The following is an 18,366-nucleotide window of genomic DNA, read 5'->3' on the forward strand; positions in this document are numbered from 1 at the left end:
TTTGTTTTCTCTAAAAAGGAGTATGTCCAGAAGGATGGAATCCAGCCGCACTTAGTCCCAAGAGTGTACTCTTCCTCCCATTATTTAACTGGTATTTACCTCACAAAAGCAGCTGTTCCTCAAGTCTGAGGTTCAGAGCAGTTTAGCTCACATACCATTTATTAAGCACCTAATGTGTGCCAGGCACTGTGCTTGGTGCCAGAAATACAAAGATCAAAACATAATTCTCATCCTAAGAGTTCAGAACCTGGAGGGGACATAGATGAGAAAGCAGAGTTACAGTAAAATGGGTTAGGTATTGAGACTGAGGTGAGCAAAACGTGCTACAGTTCAAGTTGGAGAGTGATGGGTAGGTAGGAGAAGATTCTCAGAAGAACTGATATGCACCAGAGTACATTCAGTATGAATACGAATTAATCCAGTCTTCAGTCAGGGGCATAGAGCAGACACTAATGGAAAAATGTGAAAAACAGTCCAGAATTCTAAACAATACTTGGGCTTATGGTACAGTATATGCTCCTACTAGAGGATAAGGTTTAAGGCTGGAAGAACCAGAAAAAGCTAGAGATGGCTCAGGGAATCTTTCCCTATCTTATCATACCTTGGGAGCTCCTATTGCTTGCCGGAAGCTAGGATAGGGATTTCCAATATCATTTTAAGTCCTCAGGGAAAAGACACAGTGTCTGTGTTACTTGGGGAATAAACATTTCCCCTGAGTGCCCTGCAGAAGAAAGTTGGATGATGCCTATGGCCTTCCGAAGTTGGTCAAAATCCATCTTTTATCTCATTCCCACTGTATTGTCCCCAGACTTTGGGGGCTGCTGGGCTTGGGGTTATTGGCAGATGGAGGCAGAAACATTCCCAGCCACTTTGTTGAATGAAAGGTCACCCTTTTATCTCGGATGGAGATTTATCTTGAATAGAGTCTGGGAAATTTCCATTGAATTGCAAATCTCCCTTGGGTCTCTGAGGAACTGTTTTCTCCTTCTCTCTCTTGGTTTTACCTCAATACTTGGGTCTCTCTTCTCTAGCAGGCACTGTGGCTAGCCAGGCTTCTGATGTCTAGATTAATCAATCCTCATTTGGGGAAATCTCCATTGAAAACTGAAGTTATATACAAAAGATCCTATCCTACAATGGAGGGATTGATTAGAAACCAATGATTTCTTCAGCCTTTTCCTTCTATGCCCTTAGGCAAATGCCAGGATTCAGGAAGGAAACCCGACAGTTTGACATAAACTCATCAGCAAAAAAGTGAAGACGTGGCTTTGTAAATGGAACATTTTTCAACTGTCAGAGATGAACGGAACTGTAGGTAAGTGCAATAAGTCTTTTCATGGATGAATGGTTTAACCCATCCATATTCACCATTTGCATTCCAACCCCATGTGATTCTTAGAGTTCCATCCCTTGGAGCATGGTGAGATCATTGTCCTTCACTTGAATTGTGCCTCTTCAAGCCTAAGGCAGTGATCACATTGCAGAAGACACTGTTTCTACAGGGAGGGAGAGGTAGGCCTGATGGCTGACATGCACATGGCCATAAGAAGGGGCCATGTGGATGTAGTTGCCTCTTAGAAAGCCCCTTTGTTTACAAGGCAGAAGAACAGCATCTAAAGATTTATACCCGAGAGAAAAGCGCAAGAGAAGAAGCAGATTATCCAGTTGCTGCCTGTTTTCCCAAGTGCTTTGCCTTCCTTAGGAACCCCAACCTATTATTGTTAGCCTCACACTATAAGGCATGAAAAGAATCAGGATGGAGCAGACCACTGAGTCATAAGAAAGGAAAGAGAATTCTTACAGGGTGATCCTCACCCTCATGGAAGAGACATCAAAGAGCTTCAGGGGTAGGTAGGAAAGAGTCCTTCCATATTTAAGGTTGGGATGTATCTTCCTCTCACTTAAGATATAGTTAGGTTCAGTTTGGTGGAAATATTTTCACAGAGAGCCAGAAAGAGTCCCATTTGAGGTGACTAGTTCTATCTTACTCCACTCCATACCTTATGTTCTGTGTTTCAGCCCAAATGTACTATGTGCACATGATACTCTTTTCCATTACAAAACATCTTTTCTCTCCTATCAAATCCACAGTCATTTTTAGCACTTATTTTAGGCATCACCTTTCTCCCGAACACTTCCTGTCTCTCTAAGTCTCAGTTTGGTTCTTTTCCCACATGCCCCCTTAGGGGCTATTCTTACTGGTGTCATTCTGTCTGTGACATATATTACCTTCTATGTTATTCTCATCAGGCAGTGAGCTACATGAAGTAGTGACAATGTCTCCTTTATTTCTGAATCATCAAGTATAGTTAGCACCCAATATATAATCAATACAGAAGAAGACTTGAATAATTTTATTGACAGTGAAGCCCTTTCTGTAGGAGCTGAGGAAGATGAGGCTCTGAATGGAATCCCTAGGGAGAAAGATGACAGAATTTCTTTATCCTAGACAAAGGTACCAAAATGTTTCTACTTATGTGGGACCCACAGTTGAGACACTGTAAGTAAAGAGGTTACTGTTTACTGGAGTGCTTCAAAGAACAGGGCTGAGAACCAAGGCCTTAAGGTAATTCTCATGCTTTGCATGACTAAAGATGATCAGTATTCTAATAACTGAAGCATTTTTAAAGTCAAGTTTCAGAGTATCATTGATTTGATTCTTATAACTGGTAGTGGACATGTTCAAAACTGGACTTCATTTCTGATTTCATGAGTAATTACTAGGAATTCCTGATTCTGTCTCTGGCAAGTCATCTAATAGAGCCCAGGTTTGTGAAAGGGCGTTGGATTGCTACCATGGACTGAAAGAGCATAAGAAACTCATTTTAGGGACATCTGGGTGATTCAGTCAGTTAAGTGCTTGACTCCTGTCTTCTGCTCAGGTCATAATCTCAGGGGTCATGATCTGTGGGTCTTGAGATCAAGCCCCAATTCTGGCTCTGTACTCAGCGGGGAGTCTGCTTCTTTCCCTCTCTCTCTTCCCTTCCTCCTGTCCAAGCATGCACTCTTTCTTTCTCTAAATAAATAAATTAGTCTTAAAAAGAAAAAACAAACAGGAAACAAGATGGGATCAGGAGGGAGACAAACCATAAGAGACACTTAATCTCACAAAACAAACTGAGGGTTGCGGGGGACAGGGGTGAAGGGGGTAGGGAGAGCGTGGCTGGTTATGGACATTGGGGAGGGTATGTGCTATGATGAGTGCTGTGAAGTGTAAACCTGGCGATTCATAGACCTGTATCCCTGGGGCTAATAATGCATTATATGTTAATAAAAAATAAAAAATTAAAAAAGGAAACATCCTAATATTCCCCAGAATATTTAGCTTATGTTGATATTAAATAAATAGATCTGATTGAATGATTCTGTACAGTTAGAATTATTACAATAATTAATAATAATAATAATAAATTATTACAATTAGAACCCTATTCTACCCTTTAAATATGCCATAACTTGCTTAAGATAGGCAAGCATTTTATGACAAGCTGAGTTCAGATAGACCCTTAGGTTGCTGGGGAAATTCTCCATTAAAAAGGTAGTTTTATATAATAGATGTACTAATGACCTAGCTACCTATGACTCATTCCACAGCCAAGCAGTTGAAGGACAAATGAGCTGGATGTGTGGATCACTTTCCAAGGGAAATGGCAAGCCAAATCTAGAGTCTGGTGCCCTAACTTACAGAGCTTTCTCTACTGCATCATTTGTCAGCTAAGTGCTAGAAATTCTTCTGAATGTTTACACTCTTATTTCACTTGCTTCTTACAACATTTCATGATGGAGTAGTGCAGGGGTGGCTAAATAAGTCTCCCAAGGCTACTCGGCTAGAAAATGGAGATGATCAGATTCAAAGCTAAGCAGTCTACTCAAGTCCTGATCCTGGTGGAATGGGAATCATATCCTTCATGAAATCATTTTTTGGATACTTTTGTCAAACTCAGATATCTGATCAATGATCTCATTATTATAAAAATGAGGCTCACCATTTAGGATCTAAGAATGGAGGCTCCTGGCATTTTCATACATAAGTGTTGGCTACCCTTTCTGAAATATCTTCTCCAGCTTTAAAAGTAATTAGAGGAGGACCTCAGGTTCTTCAGATCTTAACAGGGATTGGAGAAAGTGGGGATATGTATGCCATATCACAATAAAATAAGTTACGGGATTGTTCTGGAGAAGACTTGTCCTCACTTGGATCATGTTCCTGTTGTCACACAGGTGGGAAAGATAATGGCTCCAGGCGAGAATCAGAGCAGTGGTGTGACGGAGTTCATCTTGGCAGGTTTCCCGAATCTCAACAACACAAAAGCAGAACTGTTTTCTGTCTTCCTTCTTGTCTATCTGCTGACTCTAACAGGCAACGTGTTGATCGTTGGGGTGGTAGGAGCTGATACTCGCCTGCAGACTCCCATGTACTTCTTTCTGGGTAACCTGTCCTGCCTAGAGATCTTTCTCACTTCCGTCATCATTCCCAAGATGCTGAGCAATTTTCTCTCAAGGCAACACACTATTTCCTTTGCTGCATGTATTACTCAATTCTATTTTTACTTCTTTCTTGGGGCCTCTGAGTTCCTGCTGTTGGCTGTCATGTCTGTGGATCGCTACCTGGCCATCTGTCACCCTCTGCACTACCCCTTGCTCATGAACGGCACTGTGTGCTCTCGGGTAGCCTTGGCCTGCTGGATGGGGGGACTTTTTCCTGTGCTTGGCCCCACAGTGGCTGTGGCCTTACTTCCCTTCTGTGAACAGGATGCTGTGGTGCAACACTTCTTCTGTGACAGTGGCCCACTGCTCCGCCTGGCATGCACCAACACCAAGAAGCTGGAGGAAACTGACTTTGTACTGGCCTCTCTTGTCATTGTATCCTCATTGATGATTACTGCTGTGTCCTATGGCTACATAGTTCTGGCTGTCCTGCGCATCCCCTCTGTTTCAGGCCGTCAGAAGGCCTTCTCTACCTGTACCTCCCACTTGATGGTAGTCACCCTCTTCTATGGAAGTGCCATTTTTCTCTATGTTCGACCATCACAGAGTGGCTCTGTGGATACTAACTGGGCAGTGACCGTGGTAACAACATTTGTGACACCACTGCTGAATCCATTCATCTATGCCTTACGCAATGAGAGAGTCAAGGAAGCTCTGAAGGATATGTTTAGGAAGGTGGGAGCAGGCTTTCTAGGGGATCTTCTACTTGTTAAGAGTTTCAATAGGAAAACAGTAAAGTGAAAGTGAAGGGAGTCTTAAGTCCCTTGACTCCAGTCTTGAGTCCAAGTCTTCTCCATCGTCTCTCGCTTTCCTGTGGTCATTGTGGACATAACAAAATGACCAAATTCTGGAACCACAAAAGAACTCCAAAATCATCAAGGCTGCCTTTCTCTTTCAAGCAAAATTCCTTGATTCTATTTCACCTATAAATCATAACCAATGCCATCATTACATCATAAGATCCTCCAGTCTGTGAGATCTTAAGCTAAAGGGCCCATGATCACTAAGGAATCTAGGATGGGTTTCAGAAAACTTTTTGCCTAACTAGAATTTAAATAAAATTTGAGGGTAAAAAAAATTTATAAGACCTGTTAATGTTAAAATAATAAATTTTATGTGTTTGATCTTATATGCATTTTTCTGGGAAGAGATCTGTCTTTGAACTTGCCAAAAGTTAAAAATTTATTTAAGTTCTCAGTAGAGTCTGTCAGTTGTTTATTAAAATCAAGAATAATAAGAAAAAATTCCCTATAACCTTCAAAATCAATAAAAATAAACAAATTTTCTGTGTATATTTATATACACTTTATGAGAAACATTGCATTTACTGTCAGGTGGAAAAGAAGTAAAGCAAATTGAATTAGGGACTAACTTTTCCACAGTAATCCCTAGTGTCTTTGCAAAAGCAGTTCCAAGAGCAAGTTCATGAATAGTAGTGTTTAATGTAGTTTTCTAATTTTCACTGTATTACAAGGATGAATTAAAGACATCACTCATTTTTTCACTGGTTGCATACCTTTCATTAGTCCACTTTTGACATTCTTATATCTGTTGTGTTCAATTTTGTTTTGTTTTTAGTAAAATTGGAATTGGGTCGGGGACCTTTAATATCAGAGAATTATGAATGCCAACTGTTGTTGTACCAACCAGGAACCAGACTTTGTGGTATGTTTTATGTTCTTCACTGGATATTTGAAAGGTGGTAAGGATTCCTATTTGTGGGGTCTTTGGACATCCTGGACAAATATTCACTTATTTATTTGTTCACTTTTTTTTCATTTGTTTAGCAAAGTTCTGTGAAGTATCTTTGATATGTGCTGATATGTGCTAAGATGAGCAAGAAATGGTTCTTCACCTCAAGCAGCTTTGATTTTAGAGGAGAAGACCGAGAGACAAATAATAATTCAAAGGAATAAGGATGACAAAGAGGTTTACAAAACGACATTGGAGATCATAGGAAAACTGATTTACCCTCTCTGGTATTTTCTTGTTAGAGAAGTTTTCAGAGGTTATCATCCATTAAATGGGGATTGATCCCATGTTAGAGTGTGTTTGTATACATAGAGACAATGCTTATATATATATATATACAAGTATGGACAGCACATCAACCTCAATACTACTGCAAAGCTGGGAAGCTGAGCATTAGCATGCAAAGAGACGGCCATAAAACTTCAGTGGGCACCAGAAATAGTAATGCTTTCATCTAATTTTATTAATAATACACACACACATGAAACATTTCAATACCCAAAGTATTTTTGAGTGAAAACTAAAGGAATGGGAGGAATGTGGTTTAAAATGGAAAAAGAAGGGTGCCTGGGTGGCTCAGTGGGGTAAAGCCTCTGCCTTTGGCTCAGGTCGTTATGCCCGGGTTCTGGGATCGAGCCCTGCAACCGGCTCTCTGCTCAGCAGGGAGCCTGCTTCCTCCTCCCTCTCTCTCTGCCTGCCTCTCTGCCTGCCTCTCTGCCTGCCTCTCTGCCTACTTGTGATCTCTATCTGTCAAATAAAATAAATAAAATCTTAAAAAAAAATAAAATGGAAAAAGAATACTTCTGGAGTGAACTTGGAGTTCTGCTCAGAGAACAGATGAACTATTGCTTAAAAATTCCCTATCTTCACAGAGCCTAAAAATCTGAAGCCAATCCCCAACATTGGCCAAGGAGAATTCATATAACAGTTTATAATATTTTTGGAAATAACCACTCCCATATTTTGGCAATAAAGCACGTTAAACCATCTATTTTCAAAATTACCTTATTGTAGGAAATTACTCGGGACTCAATTCAATAAAAGTTTATCGAGTACAATGTTCAGGGAAATAAGCTGGTAAGGAGAGAGAGGCATATATGGTCACTGCCACCAAGGAACTCATAGACCATATAAATGAGAGATGTTACAATACATAATAAAATTATATTAACATAAAAATAAAATAAAGATTATATATGTGTATATATATATATATATATATATATATATATATATAAAACTGTAGGTCAAAATATAATAAGACCATTGTAAGATTTAAAAGTGGATCTGACACTCTTAATGTCACAAAACAAACTGAGGGTGGCTGCAGGGAGAGGGGTCGGGAGAGGGTGGTGGGGTTATGGACATTGGGGAGGGTATGTGCTATGGTGAGTGCTGTGAAGTGTGTAAACCTGGTGATTCACAGACCTGTACCTCTGGGGCTAATAATACATTATATATTTATTTAAAAATTTTTAAAAATTTATTTTTAAAAAGTGGGTCTGACAAAGTGATATTTTACTAATAAAGCATAAGAGAAAATATTAGGTAATTGAATGTGATCACAATAAAAATTGTACTAGGAAGCACTGTGCAATTTTCTTTTTTTCTCAATTTTATTTTTTCAATCTTATTTTACAAGTTCCTATTCCATAAGGAATTATTTATTCTTCATCTGAATGTTAACAGCATAATTGATTTTGGACTCTTATTTAAAATCATTTTGTTCTTTGTTTCCCCTGGGACTCCATTTGCTTGGTTTTCTCACCACATTTCCAGCTACTTTGTTTTGTTTTACAGATGTATTCTTTTCAATAAAGCTATTAATTAGCTAATTGTAAAGTTATTCTTAGAAATCACAAATTAAGAGAAGGCTGAAAATAAGAATGTATTTCAAACACCTCGAACAGAGCCTGGTTCATAGAATGTGCCCAGGAAATATTTGTTGAATGAATTAAAGACTCAGAAGCAGATGATAGCCACTGCCCTGAGAGAAGTGCTAAACTCAAGTAAGCAACAGTTTGGGTGTTAGTACTCATTTGCATATTAGGCTTACTCCAGTGACTATTTGAAACTGAATCTCTCACGTACAGCTAGAACACTTATTATCAGTGAAACAGTAGACTAGAAAAAAATTTCCCTTGCCACAATCAACAAATTTGTCTGCTTCTAGGAAAAAGTCTTCTTTAAGAATTCTTAATTAAAGCTCTCTTTGACTTCATACACAAAACTTGTGTCATCTGGGGTTACCAGAGGGGAGGTGGGCAGGGAGATGGGTGAAATAGGTGATGGAGATCAAGGAGGGTACCTGTTGTGATGAGAACTGTGTGATGTATGGAATTGTTGAGTCACTGTATTATACAAATGAAACTAATAGAAGACTGTAGGTTAACTGTTTTAGAATTAAAATAAAAACTTAATAAAAAATAAGAATTATGAAAAAACATTACAAATATTTGTGTTATCTGGGAAACTGTAAGCCAATACATTAATATAAACATTATGCTCAGTTAATAACACCCATGGGCAGAATGAATACATCTCTCAAGAGGGTCACAGCCTCAGCACAGATAATAAAAGTCTCCCTTAGATAAAGCCTTCTTGAACATAGCTCACAATCCAAAAACAAACAAACAAACAAAAGCAACCACATACAAGGCACTTCATCATAATTAAAAATTTTTGTGCTTCAAAGGATACTATCAAGACCGTGAAAAAGACATCTCACAGAATGGCAGGAAGTAGTTGCAAATCATACATCTGAAAAAGGACTTGTATCCAGAATATATATAAACATCTATTTTCAAAAACACAAAGAACATAACTCAATTAAAAATAGCAAAGATCTGAAGAGACATACAAAGTTATATAAATAGTCAATAAATACATGAAACTTGACATCATTAGTCATCAGGGAAATCAAATGAAACCACAATGAAAGACCACTTTGTATCCACTAAGATGGCTATAATGAAAAAGATATTTATAAGTATTGATGAAGATGTAAAGAAATGGAACACTCATGCCCTTCTAGTGGGAATGTAAATTAGTGTGTCCACTCTAGAAAAATTGGTCGTTGGTCAAAAGCTTAAATGCAGTGTTACATATGACTCATCAATTTCACTTCTAGGTATATGCCCAGGAGACATGAAAAATTTTGTGTCCTCACAAAAACTTGTATACCATATTCATAGCAGCACTATAATGCCAAAAAGTGGAAACAACTCAAATGCCCACCAACTGATGAATGGATGAATAAAATGTGGTATATCCATTCAACAGAATATTACTTGACACAAAGGAATGAGGTACTGATAAATACTACAACATGGATGAACCTTAAAAACATAATGCTGGGTGTCTGGGTGGCTCAGTGGGTAAGCCTCTGCCTTCCGCTCGGGTCATGGTCTCAGGATCAGGGATTGAGCCCCACATCAGGCTCTCTGCTCAGCGGGGAGCCTGCTTCCCCCTCTCTCTCTCTGCCTGCCTCTCTGCCTACTTGTGATCTCTCTCTCTCTCTCTCTCCCTGTCAAGTAAATAAATAAAATCTTTTAAAAAAATAATGCTAAATGAAAGAAGCCAGTCACAAAACACTATGTATTGTATGATTCTACTCACATTAAATATCCAGAATAGTCAAATCTATATAACGGGAAAGTAGAGTAGTAGTTGCCTGAGCTGCAGAAGAGGGATGGGAGGAAATGAAGAGTGACTTCTATGCTGTAAAAGGGCTATTTCTAAAGTGATGAAAACACTGTAAAATTGATTTTGATGGTGGTACAAATCCTCAAATATTCTAAAAAAAATTCACGTGTACTTTTAAGTGTGTGAATTGTATCAATAATTCCTATAATACATTTTAGGCTTCATAACTTATACTGGTTCTACTATGAATCCTAAATGATATACTTTTTCTGGCAATTGACACCATTTTCCCTGTTTCCCCATTATTTTGAAAAATGCCTTGAAGACAGAGACTGGGTTCTACCTGAGTTTGTTCTTTGCCAATAAGAAGAGTACCTAGTAATCTGGAACACAGCAAACTCTCATCGCATTGATTTTTGAAAGGACAGATGACATAAGGGCTAGATAAGGGTCAAACAGCCATGATCACTAGTGATTTACCAGGGACTCTTTTGCATGATTCAAAGCAGCGGTGCCACATTGTTAATAGTGTAGAATTTTTTTTTTTTAAAGATTATTTATTTATTTATTTGACAGAGAGAGAGATCACAAGCAGATGGAGAGGCAGGCAGAGAGAAAGAGAGAGGGAAGCAGGCTGCCTGCTGAGCAGAGAGCCCGATGCGGGACTCGATCCCAGGACCCTGAGATCATGACCTGAGCCGAAGGCAGCAACTTAACCCACTGAGCCACCCAGGCGCCCCTAGAATATTTTTTTTTAAAGATTTTATTCATTTATTTGACAGAGATCACAAGTAGGCAGAGGCAGACAGAGAGCGGGGGGGAAGCAGGTTCTCCTCAGAGCAGAGAGCCCGATATGGGGCTCAATCCCAGGACTCTAGGATCATGACCTGAGTCGAAGGCAGAGGCTTTAACTCACTGAGCCACCCAGGCGTCCCAATAATGTAGAGTATTAAAGGCCCACATCAGCTCCCATAATCAATATTGTTTAAAAAGCTGTTATATTACCAACAAAACAACCACAAGCAACCAGGACTCTTGAGTCTGTTGTTCAGACAGACTTAATCAGACCCTTAAGAACTTCTGACAATATAACCATTAATTGGGTCCTGAAACCCACACCTCTCTCCCACCTAAGATGATAATAAACCTATTTCTGCTTTTCAGAACTGGCTTCCCTTCTCTCACCTCCCTCCTCAGGCCATGAGCTAGTTCCCTTTAATTTGCTCCTCTGTGCCTTTCTTCAAATGCTGCGGAGTTCTTCCTGTCTTGATTGTAAGCCCAGCCAGTATGCCTGCCTCCTACCATGGCAATAGGAGGAGTAATGGCGCCACTTTCATCTGTGCTGGTTATAAAAGCCCCTGAGAGTCCTTGATACGCCAAAAAACCTCTGCCTTGTCTTGAGGGCAGGGAAAGAAAGGACCCACTAAATAATCGTGAACTACCCTGAGAACTTTGAGCCAAATGTGAAAGGTCTAGGTCTTCCTCTTCACAGCCAAGCTCCTACAAAGAATTCTTTACCTATGTGTCCACACCTTCCCCTCATTCTTCAACCCACCCCTGTCATCTTCCTTACATTTCCTGCTTTAAATGCTGGTAAAGGCTGTCAGCAGCTCCTGAGGAATCAAACTGGCTGCCCGGACAAGTAACTGCCATGATGCTTCCTTTTCCAGTTCCTCCACTCATTGGATTCCATTCTCAACTTTTTACACACAGGGCCTGTCCTTAAATTCTTTCTCTGTGCATGCTCTTTCCTGTGTATTCTTCTCCAAACCAACGTTAACCACCATCTTGTGTGGTGTTGTTGTTTTTTAATTGTAGTTGACACACAATGTTCCATTAGTTTCAGGTGTACAACATAGAGATTCAATAAGTCTATACATTACGTTGTGTTCGCCACAAGTGTAGCTCCCATCTTGTCACCATACATACAATTACCTGTTTTTCGTTTGAATCTTTCTTTTGTTTGAATATTTCTCCTGAACCCTTTCTTTCGTTTGAAGCTTTCTCCTGAACCCCAGGACTGTGCATTTCCCAGTAGCAAACACATCCAACACATAAAAAGCCCAGGCTAGATATGTCACATTTCTGGCGGGACAACCAAATAGGCAGGGCATCCTGGCACATTCTACCCTCTCTTTTCCCTCCTTCCAATCACCAATCACCAAACCCTCCATTCTTGCCGGGCCACGTAATCTTTCCAAGATCGGAACCTCCGTAAGGACAAATATGACCGAGTGAATCAGAAATTCAGTCAAAGGTTCCCCTTGTACAAGCAGGTTCGGAAGGTAAACAAACTTGAAGGCCTATTATTCCAGCAGTTCACAGGTTTGGGCTACTTTCTACAAACCAGAATCTGCAACCACGATGTAAGGTTTCAGGTAGACACCTCACACTGCTGACCTCTGGTTTTCCAGGTAAGCAACCAAAGAGCTCCAAAGGGTCTGGTAGATTCTTGCTAGAAATGGCAAGACAAATATCACTACGTTATACGGTCAGAGTCTTGGAAAATATTCAGTTGGGCTCTCTTTGGGTGGAATGGATGTCTGCGCCTTTGGAGCTCAAAGGTCCCCAGGTCGCAACTTTACATTATTCGAAAAGGCACTTGTGACTGTGGGGTAAACGGTGTCCGGAACAGTGAGCGCAGTCGCTCTCCTCACGGGGATCGGGCTCCCGGGGCGGGGGCTAGATCCCGCACCGCGGAAGGATCGCTGCCGCGGACCCTGGACTCAGGAAGACGATTCTGGTCCGACACTGCGATCCTAATACACCTCCGGGTACCACTCTGCTCCGTGTGAAATGCCCTAGCGAGAAGCGCACTAGCTTTTTTCCCCACGAGGTGCCTGGGTAAGAACCGCAGGAGCAAGCTATTCCTGACAAAAGAGCCTGTCAAAGCCACACCCGTGCACCCCGATCTCAAGAAGCCCTTGGCTCGCGGTGGCATCTTCATTGTTCCTGTATTGGTCCACTGAAGGTGCGACTTGTCCGGAAGCTGATCTCGGAACAGGTCCAGGCTGGAGCGGTTTTCAGCCTAGGTGCATTTGGGCGGCGTTGGCTTTATTTGGCTCTAAACGGGGGGTGTGTCCAAAAAAGCCAGAAAAACTGGGCTCGTCCGGGATTTGAACCCGGGACCTCTCGCACCCAAAGCGAGAATCATACCACTAGACCAACGAGCCGGCCCTGAAGGCACGCTTTCCTCTTTTGCAATGTTCATTCATCCTATTAGCTGCCTCACACTGTTTTTGATGCTGCTCGTAAGCCCATCGATTTCCTCCAGACCCCCAAAACATCAGTATGCGCATTCGGAGGAACCTGACCCACACCGTTCCGGAGGTAGGAATGCTCATGCAGAAGCTCAGGCTGAACTGTGAGTCTGTCTGTGACCCTTCTGAGGTGGGGTCTGGCTGCTTAGATGGTTGGGACCAGAACCATTGCAGGCACCCAGGGGTGTAAGGATAAAGGAACAATAAGAACCACCCACCTCACTAAAAGGCGAAGGTTACCTCCAGGACCAGTGGAAGACCTGGACACTATGGCCTCTATGGGGGTCAAATCCTAGAACCACTGTCTTAGCCCGCTCTGCTCTCCCTCTCTCTTTCAACACTTGCATGCATGCGTTGGCTGTTTCCTTCCAGACTTATTTAATAAACTTTGTGCTTTAGGTCTGGATTTAAGGTACCCTTCATGGGCCGGCCGAAGGTGACCTCGGGGAAGAATTGCCCGCTTCCTATACCCTCTTTTAAAGAAGGCTGGACCCCCGCTTCTCTATCACCCAGAAGGTGGTGGGTGGAGAGGGAAGGGAGGGCTTAGTCCTTACTCTGCAAGGCTTTCTGCTTGGGGAACGAAGTTCTTGGGCTCTGACTTGTCTGCCTTGGTCACATTGTCTGCTCTTGCGGCTAACATGTTCCTGGCACAGGGTACAGACTCGGTAAATGGCTATGGGATTTCCTGAACCAGGCACCAGACTCCTGGGCCGCCTACCAGAGGAGAGAAAAGGAGAAGAGGCGCGTTCCCTTCCCAACCCTCCCACAAGTGGCCACTTTCTATTTGTTCTGGACTTCAAGTTGGGCATTTACAAGAGCTTGGGGGCCCAGAGAGGAGTTGCCTCGCGCCCTCCAAGTTGTTAACAGAGAGTGTTAAAGGACCGAGGAAAGGATTAGCCAAGGTCAGCTTCAGGAGACCTGGAGGATCTCAGACCCAGGTGGACTGTGGCCAAGCTTGATTCAGCCCATAGGCTGGGAAGCCGGGCAGGGAGGTCCGGATGCCTTGGTGTCCTCACCCTCTCAGCTGCCAAATTCTGAGGGTGGGAAGGGTATGAACTGGGCTTAGAGAAAGTCGCCTCCCTGTAAAAAAAAAAAAAAAGAAGAAAGAAAAGAAAAGAAAACAAGCATAAAACCACCCCAATCATAATCTACAAGACCTGGAGAGGTTCATTTTATGAATCCAAGCAGATTGGAGACAATGAGGCTGCTGCCATGTCTTCCATCCCTTCTCTTCTGTAAGACACCCTCACACCACTCCACTTGACCCCAGGCCTCCCTCCACTCCGGGCCGTGCTGTGGCCCGAGTTCAGGGACTTGTCAGGACTGAGGCTGAGGAGCATGAACCATGGTGCTTACATCCTAGTTTAGGCCTAGTCAAGAACACGGTTCTTTGTCACTCGGTTGTTTGAGGGTACTTTCTTAAAAACAAATTCCTTTTGAGTCTGAATTGTCTGTTAAACTTCAGACATAAGGGCCAGTTGGCCACAGTTTTTAAAACAAGGGATTCAATGCTGAAAAAAACAGAGCCTGTGAGGTGGCTCCATAGCTCAGGGGTTAGAGCACTGGTCTTGTAAACCAGGGGTCGCGAGTTCAAATCTCGCTGGGGCCTGTGAGGGTTGGTTATTTTCCCACATTATTCTCCATTTTTGTCCACTTACTGAAACAGACTTGGAGGGGAAAAAAGCACTGTGTGATCTTTCTGGGGAAATAGGATCCTGGAGATGCAGGATAGAAGATCATAGAATCTGGGCTCCCGTGATCCTGAGGGAAAAGTAGGGTGTCTACCTTCCAATAAGCAGGAGAGGAACCAGATTACTCAAGTCTCTGCTGGAAGACAGAATGAGGGTGGCAGGAGTCGACACCTCCCTGTTTGCGGAACAGGGCAACGTAGGCCTATTGACAGCCATGACACCGTTCGCGCGAAGTCTTGCGCACTTCCCAAGTGCCGGCGGGCGCCGGATTTCTCCCGTGCCTCTGCAGCCACCGGTTCTCGAGTTAATTCCGCGGCGTAGTCCAGAAGCTGGGCGGATACGCCCCCATCGGGCTTCTACCCTGCTTCCATGATCACTTTCTCAGACTCAGAGTCCGCGTCTGACGCCCCAGGTTACTCCCCGGATTCGACTGGTTATCGATAAGACTCTCTGGGGACTTGGTGGGCTTCAATTTTAGTCTGAATCGCAAATACAAAGGAGCCAGACGTCTCACCAGCTGTTTACTATAGCCACAAAAATCTGTGCTAAGAAAGCGGTGCCGCGCCCTTCGGTAGCTCAGTTGGTAGAGCGGAGGACTGTAGAGGGAATCAGTTGCGGTCATCCTTAGGTCGCTGGTTCGATTCCGGCTCGAAGGAGGCGCATTACATTTTAACGACGTCTCCTACTCAATTTCCTGAACGTTTTATCCTCCCAATCGGATGACCTAAACATTTAGATTCTAATTTCAGGCAACAAGAGAGCAGCTTTCCGCCTGCCAAGAAACTTCACACACCTTCTTTGCGATCATGCGGTAGATGTTGCTTCAGTTTACTCGGTTTACTGGCAAATGTAAACTAATGGCTTTCGTATTAGATTTGAATGTTACCTCCTAAACTTTAGGGCCAGTTTAAGTTGATTAAATAGCGGGGTAACATCCCTCGACCTCACCAGACACCTACACTTTTTCATAAGCGTGAATAATGTATGCTAGAGAAATCAGAGGTTAAGGAAAATCCGCCCTTGGAAAGGATAAATACACAATAGAGAATAAGCAATGCAAAAGTCTAAATATACATATGGAGCTGTTCATTCATTAATAAGGGAGAAATACTGATTTAAACGAGAGGATATTGTTTCATCACCGGATTAGAAAATGTTGATTAATATTTAATACTGACTGGGGTGTAGTGAGAAGGACATTCTTTGTAGAATGTTGTTTCTGGAGGGCACTGAGCATTATAAATCAGGAACCTTAAAAAAGATAGTGTTTGGCCAAGTATTCTATCCTACTTCTATACATTTATCATTTATACATGAAAAAAGGAAATACGGTAAAATATACTTATTTGTAGGTGATCTGTATTCTTTATATTTTTATTTTTTCTTTCAAAATATACCACGTGTATACATTAAATTAATTTTTAAAAAGTGTTTTACCTTTACAAAATGAAGGTGAAACATACTCTGTGCCACTGTGGAAGACATTTTAGCAGTTTCTTACAAAACTAAACACACTCCTATCATGTAACCCAGGAATCATGTTCCTAGATAACTACCTCAATGAGTTGAAAGGTATGTCCACAAAAACCACAATAAACTGTGGCACATTGATACAAATGGAATATTTATTCAGCACTAAGAAAAAATGAGACATCAAGCCATGAAATAACAGGGAGAAACTTTAAATGCATATTACTAAGTGCAAGAAGCCAATCTGAAAAGTCTACATATCTGAAAGATGCAAAATTATGGAGACAGTAAATAGATCAGTGGTTGCAAATGGTTAAAGGCAGGGAGGGATGCATTGGCAAAGCACAATTTTTAGGGCCGTGAAACTATTCTGTATGATTCTAGAGTGTAATGGTGGATATATGTAATTATACAGTTGTCAAAATCCATAAAGTACATAGTACAAAGAGTAAATCCTCATGTAAACTGTGGACTTGAGTTGATAATGATATATACTTGTTGGTTCATTCATCGTAACAAATGTATCTCACTAGTGCAGCAGGTCTTGATGGTAAGGAGGCTATGCGGTGGGTAGGGAGGAGAGAAGGTAGGTAGGAACTCTGTATTTTCTTACCCAATTTTGCTGTGAACCTAAAACTTCTAGTCTTGGTCAGTTCAGGATGCTCTAACAAAAATATCATTGCAGCTTACACCAAAAATGTATTGCTCACAGTTCTGGAGACTGGGAAGTCCAAGATCTAGATGCTGACAGAGTTGGCGTCTGACAAAGCCCTGCTTATATAAGACGGCTGACTTGTCACTGTATCGTCACATGGCTAAGAGAAATCTCTCCATTTCTGAGAAAAATATGGTCTCTTTTGTGAAAACCGTAGGTGCCCCTGATTTTCTTGGTGAGAGGTGGGTGAAAAGGAAGGGAACATCAAAGAGGAGTCATTGAAGGGAAATGAAGGGGCCTGGGAGAACATGGAAGAGGATTTTGAATGATGAGGGGAAAAGTCATAAAAAGGAAGGCACAATCAAAAAGTGATGTGAAAAAACCCAAGACCTTGTTTCTTGCAGAGTCTTAGTTCCCTCCTCCCTTTATTTTACTCATTCCTCATGACACTCTTAGGAAGTTCCTCTACCTTCTCCAGGGGAGCTGCCTGCTCAAATGCAGGAGTAGGACTGTAAGGAACAGGGGCTGTAAATGGCTGAAAATTGCAGTGGGGTAACCCTTCTAAGAGGACACCACCAAGCAGTCCCTGAGTACATCATCTCCTCTTTCATGCTCGGAGTCAGGTTCTGCACAGATATTGCAGTTGAGTGGTTTAGAGACCTGGACAGTCTCCAAGATAAATAGATTCATTTGGAAGGAACTGGGGAGTGGCTAAGCCAACACCATTCACAGCACACACTCCCTGGGCCCTATGTAAGGAGTCAGTCAAGAATCAGTTTACAAACCTACCTGCAAAGTCAAATTCAAAACAGCTATTTACCTGCCCAACACCACCCCATGGAGCAATGATGCCTGAGTGAGAGCTTGAAGGCTGGGAAATATTGGGTTTCTAATTCATCATATTCAATTACAAAAGTAATGGAATTAGAACCAAAATAGAGTCTGTGCAGGTTGTTTCTCAGAGTATAGAGCTGCAGCTCTTAAATGAATATCAGTGGTGGACTGATGGGGGGGCAGGGAGGGCAATTTCTGGGAAGTCTTCCTGACCAGATGATGACTAAGCCACCTCATAAGAACAAATCAGTGTGAGTGTGGATTTTAGAAGAGGAAGACCAAAAACGTTACCGATTGAGGGAACACAAAAGCAGTGTTTTTGGAAAGCCCAGTGCAAATACTAAGCCTGGGAGGGAGTATCAGAAGAGCAGGAGAATCTGAAGCAGTAAACCAAGGTAGTCTGACGTTCAAATAGAGAAATCAATGTCAGCTAGGAACTTTCCGAAGGGGAAGAGGAATTTCAAACAGATACTGGTACATAGTCTTCGAACTTCCTTCTAACAAAGAACAGAGGAATTTCAAACAGATACTGGTACATAGTCTTCGAACTTCCTTCTAACAAAGAACAGAG

At 41.9% G+C, this 18,366-nt stretch overlaps 1 protein-coding gene and 3 non-coding genes across 4 annotated transcripts; 3 read left to right on the plus strand and 1 right to left on the minus strand.

Moving 5' to 3' along the window:
• The first annotated feature begins 4,233 nt into the window (after positions 1–4,233).
• On the plus strand, positions 4,234–5,229 carry LOC131998603 (olfactory receptor 6S1). Its single transcript, XM_059371094.1, has one exon. It carries the CDS (start codon positions 4,234–4,236, stop codon positions 5,227–5,229), a length of 996 nt encoding a protein of 331 aa, XP_059227077.1.
• Positions 5,230–12,986: 7,757 nt separating this feature from the next.
• TRNAP-UGG (transfer RNA proline (anticodon UGG)) lies at positions 12,987–13,058 on the minus strand. Its single transcript has one exon. It is a non-coding gene; the product is annotated as a tRNA-Pro (tRNA).
• Positions 13,059–14,681: 1,623 nt separating this feature from the next.
• On the plus strand, positions 14,682–14,754 carry TRNAT-UGU (transfer RNA threonine (anticodon UGU)). The gene has a single exon. It is a non-coding gene; the product is annotated as a tRNA-Thr (tRNA).
• A 647-nt stretch (positions 14,755–15,401) lies between these two features.
• Positions 15,402–15,492, plus strand: TRNAY-GUA (transfer RNA tyrosine (anticodon GUA)). Its single transcript is given in 2 exon segments — positions 15,402–15,438; positions 15,457–15,492. It is a non-coding gene; the product is annotated as a tRNA-Tyr (tRNA).
• Positions 15,493–18,366: the final 2,874 nt, after the last annotated feature.

The sequence above is a fragment of the Mustela nigripes genome, chromosome 13 (assembly GCF_022355385.1).
Source record: "Mustela nigripes isolate SB6536 chromosome 13, MUSNIG.SB6536, whole genome shotgun sequence".
Lineage (NCBI taxonomy): Eukaryota > Metazoa > Chordata > Mammalia > Carnivora > Mustelidae > Mustela > Mustela nigripes.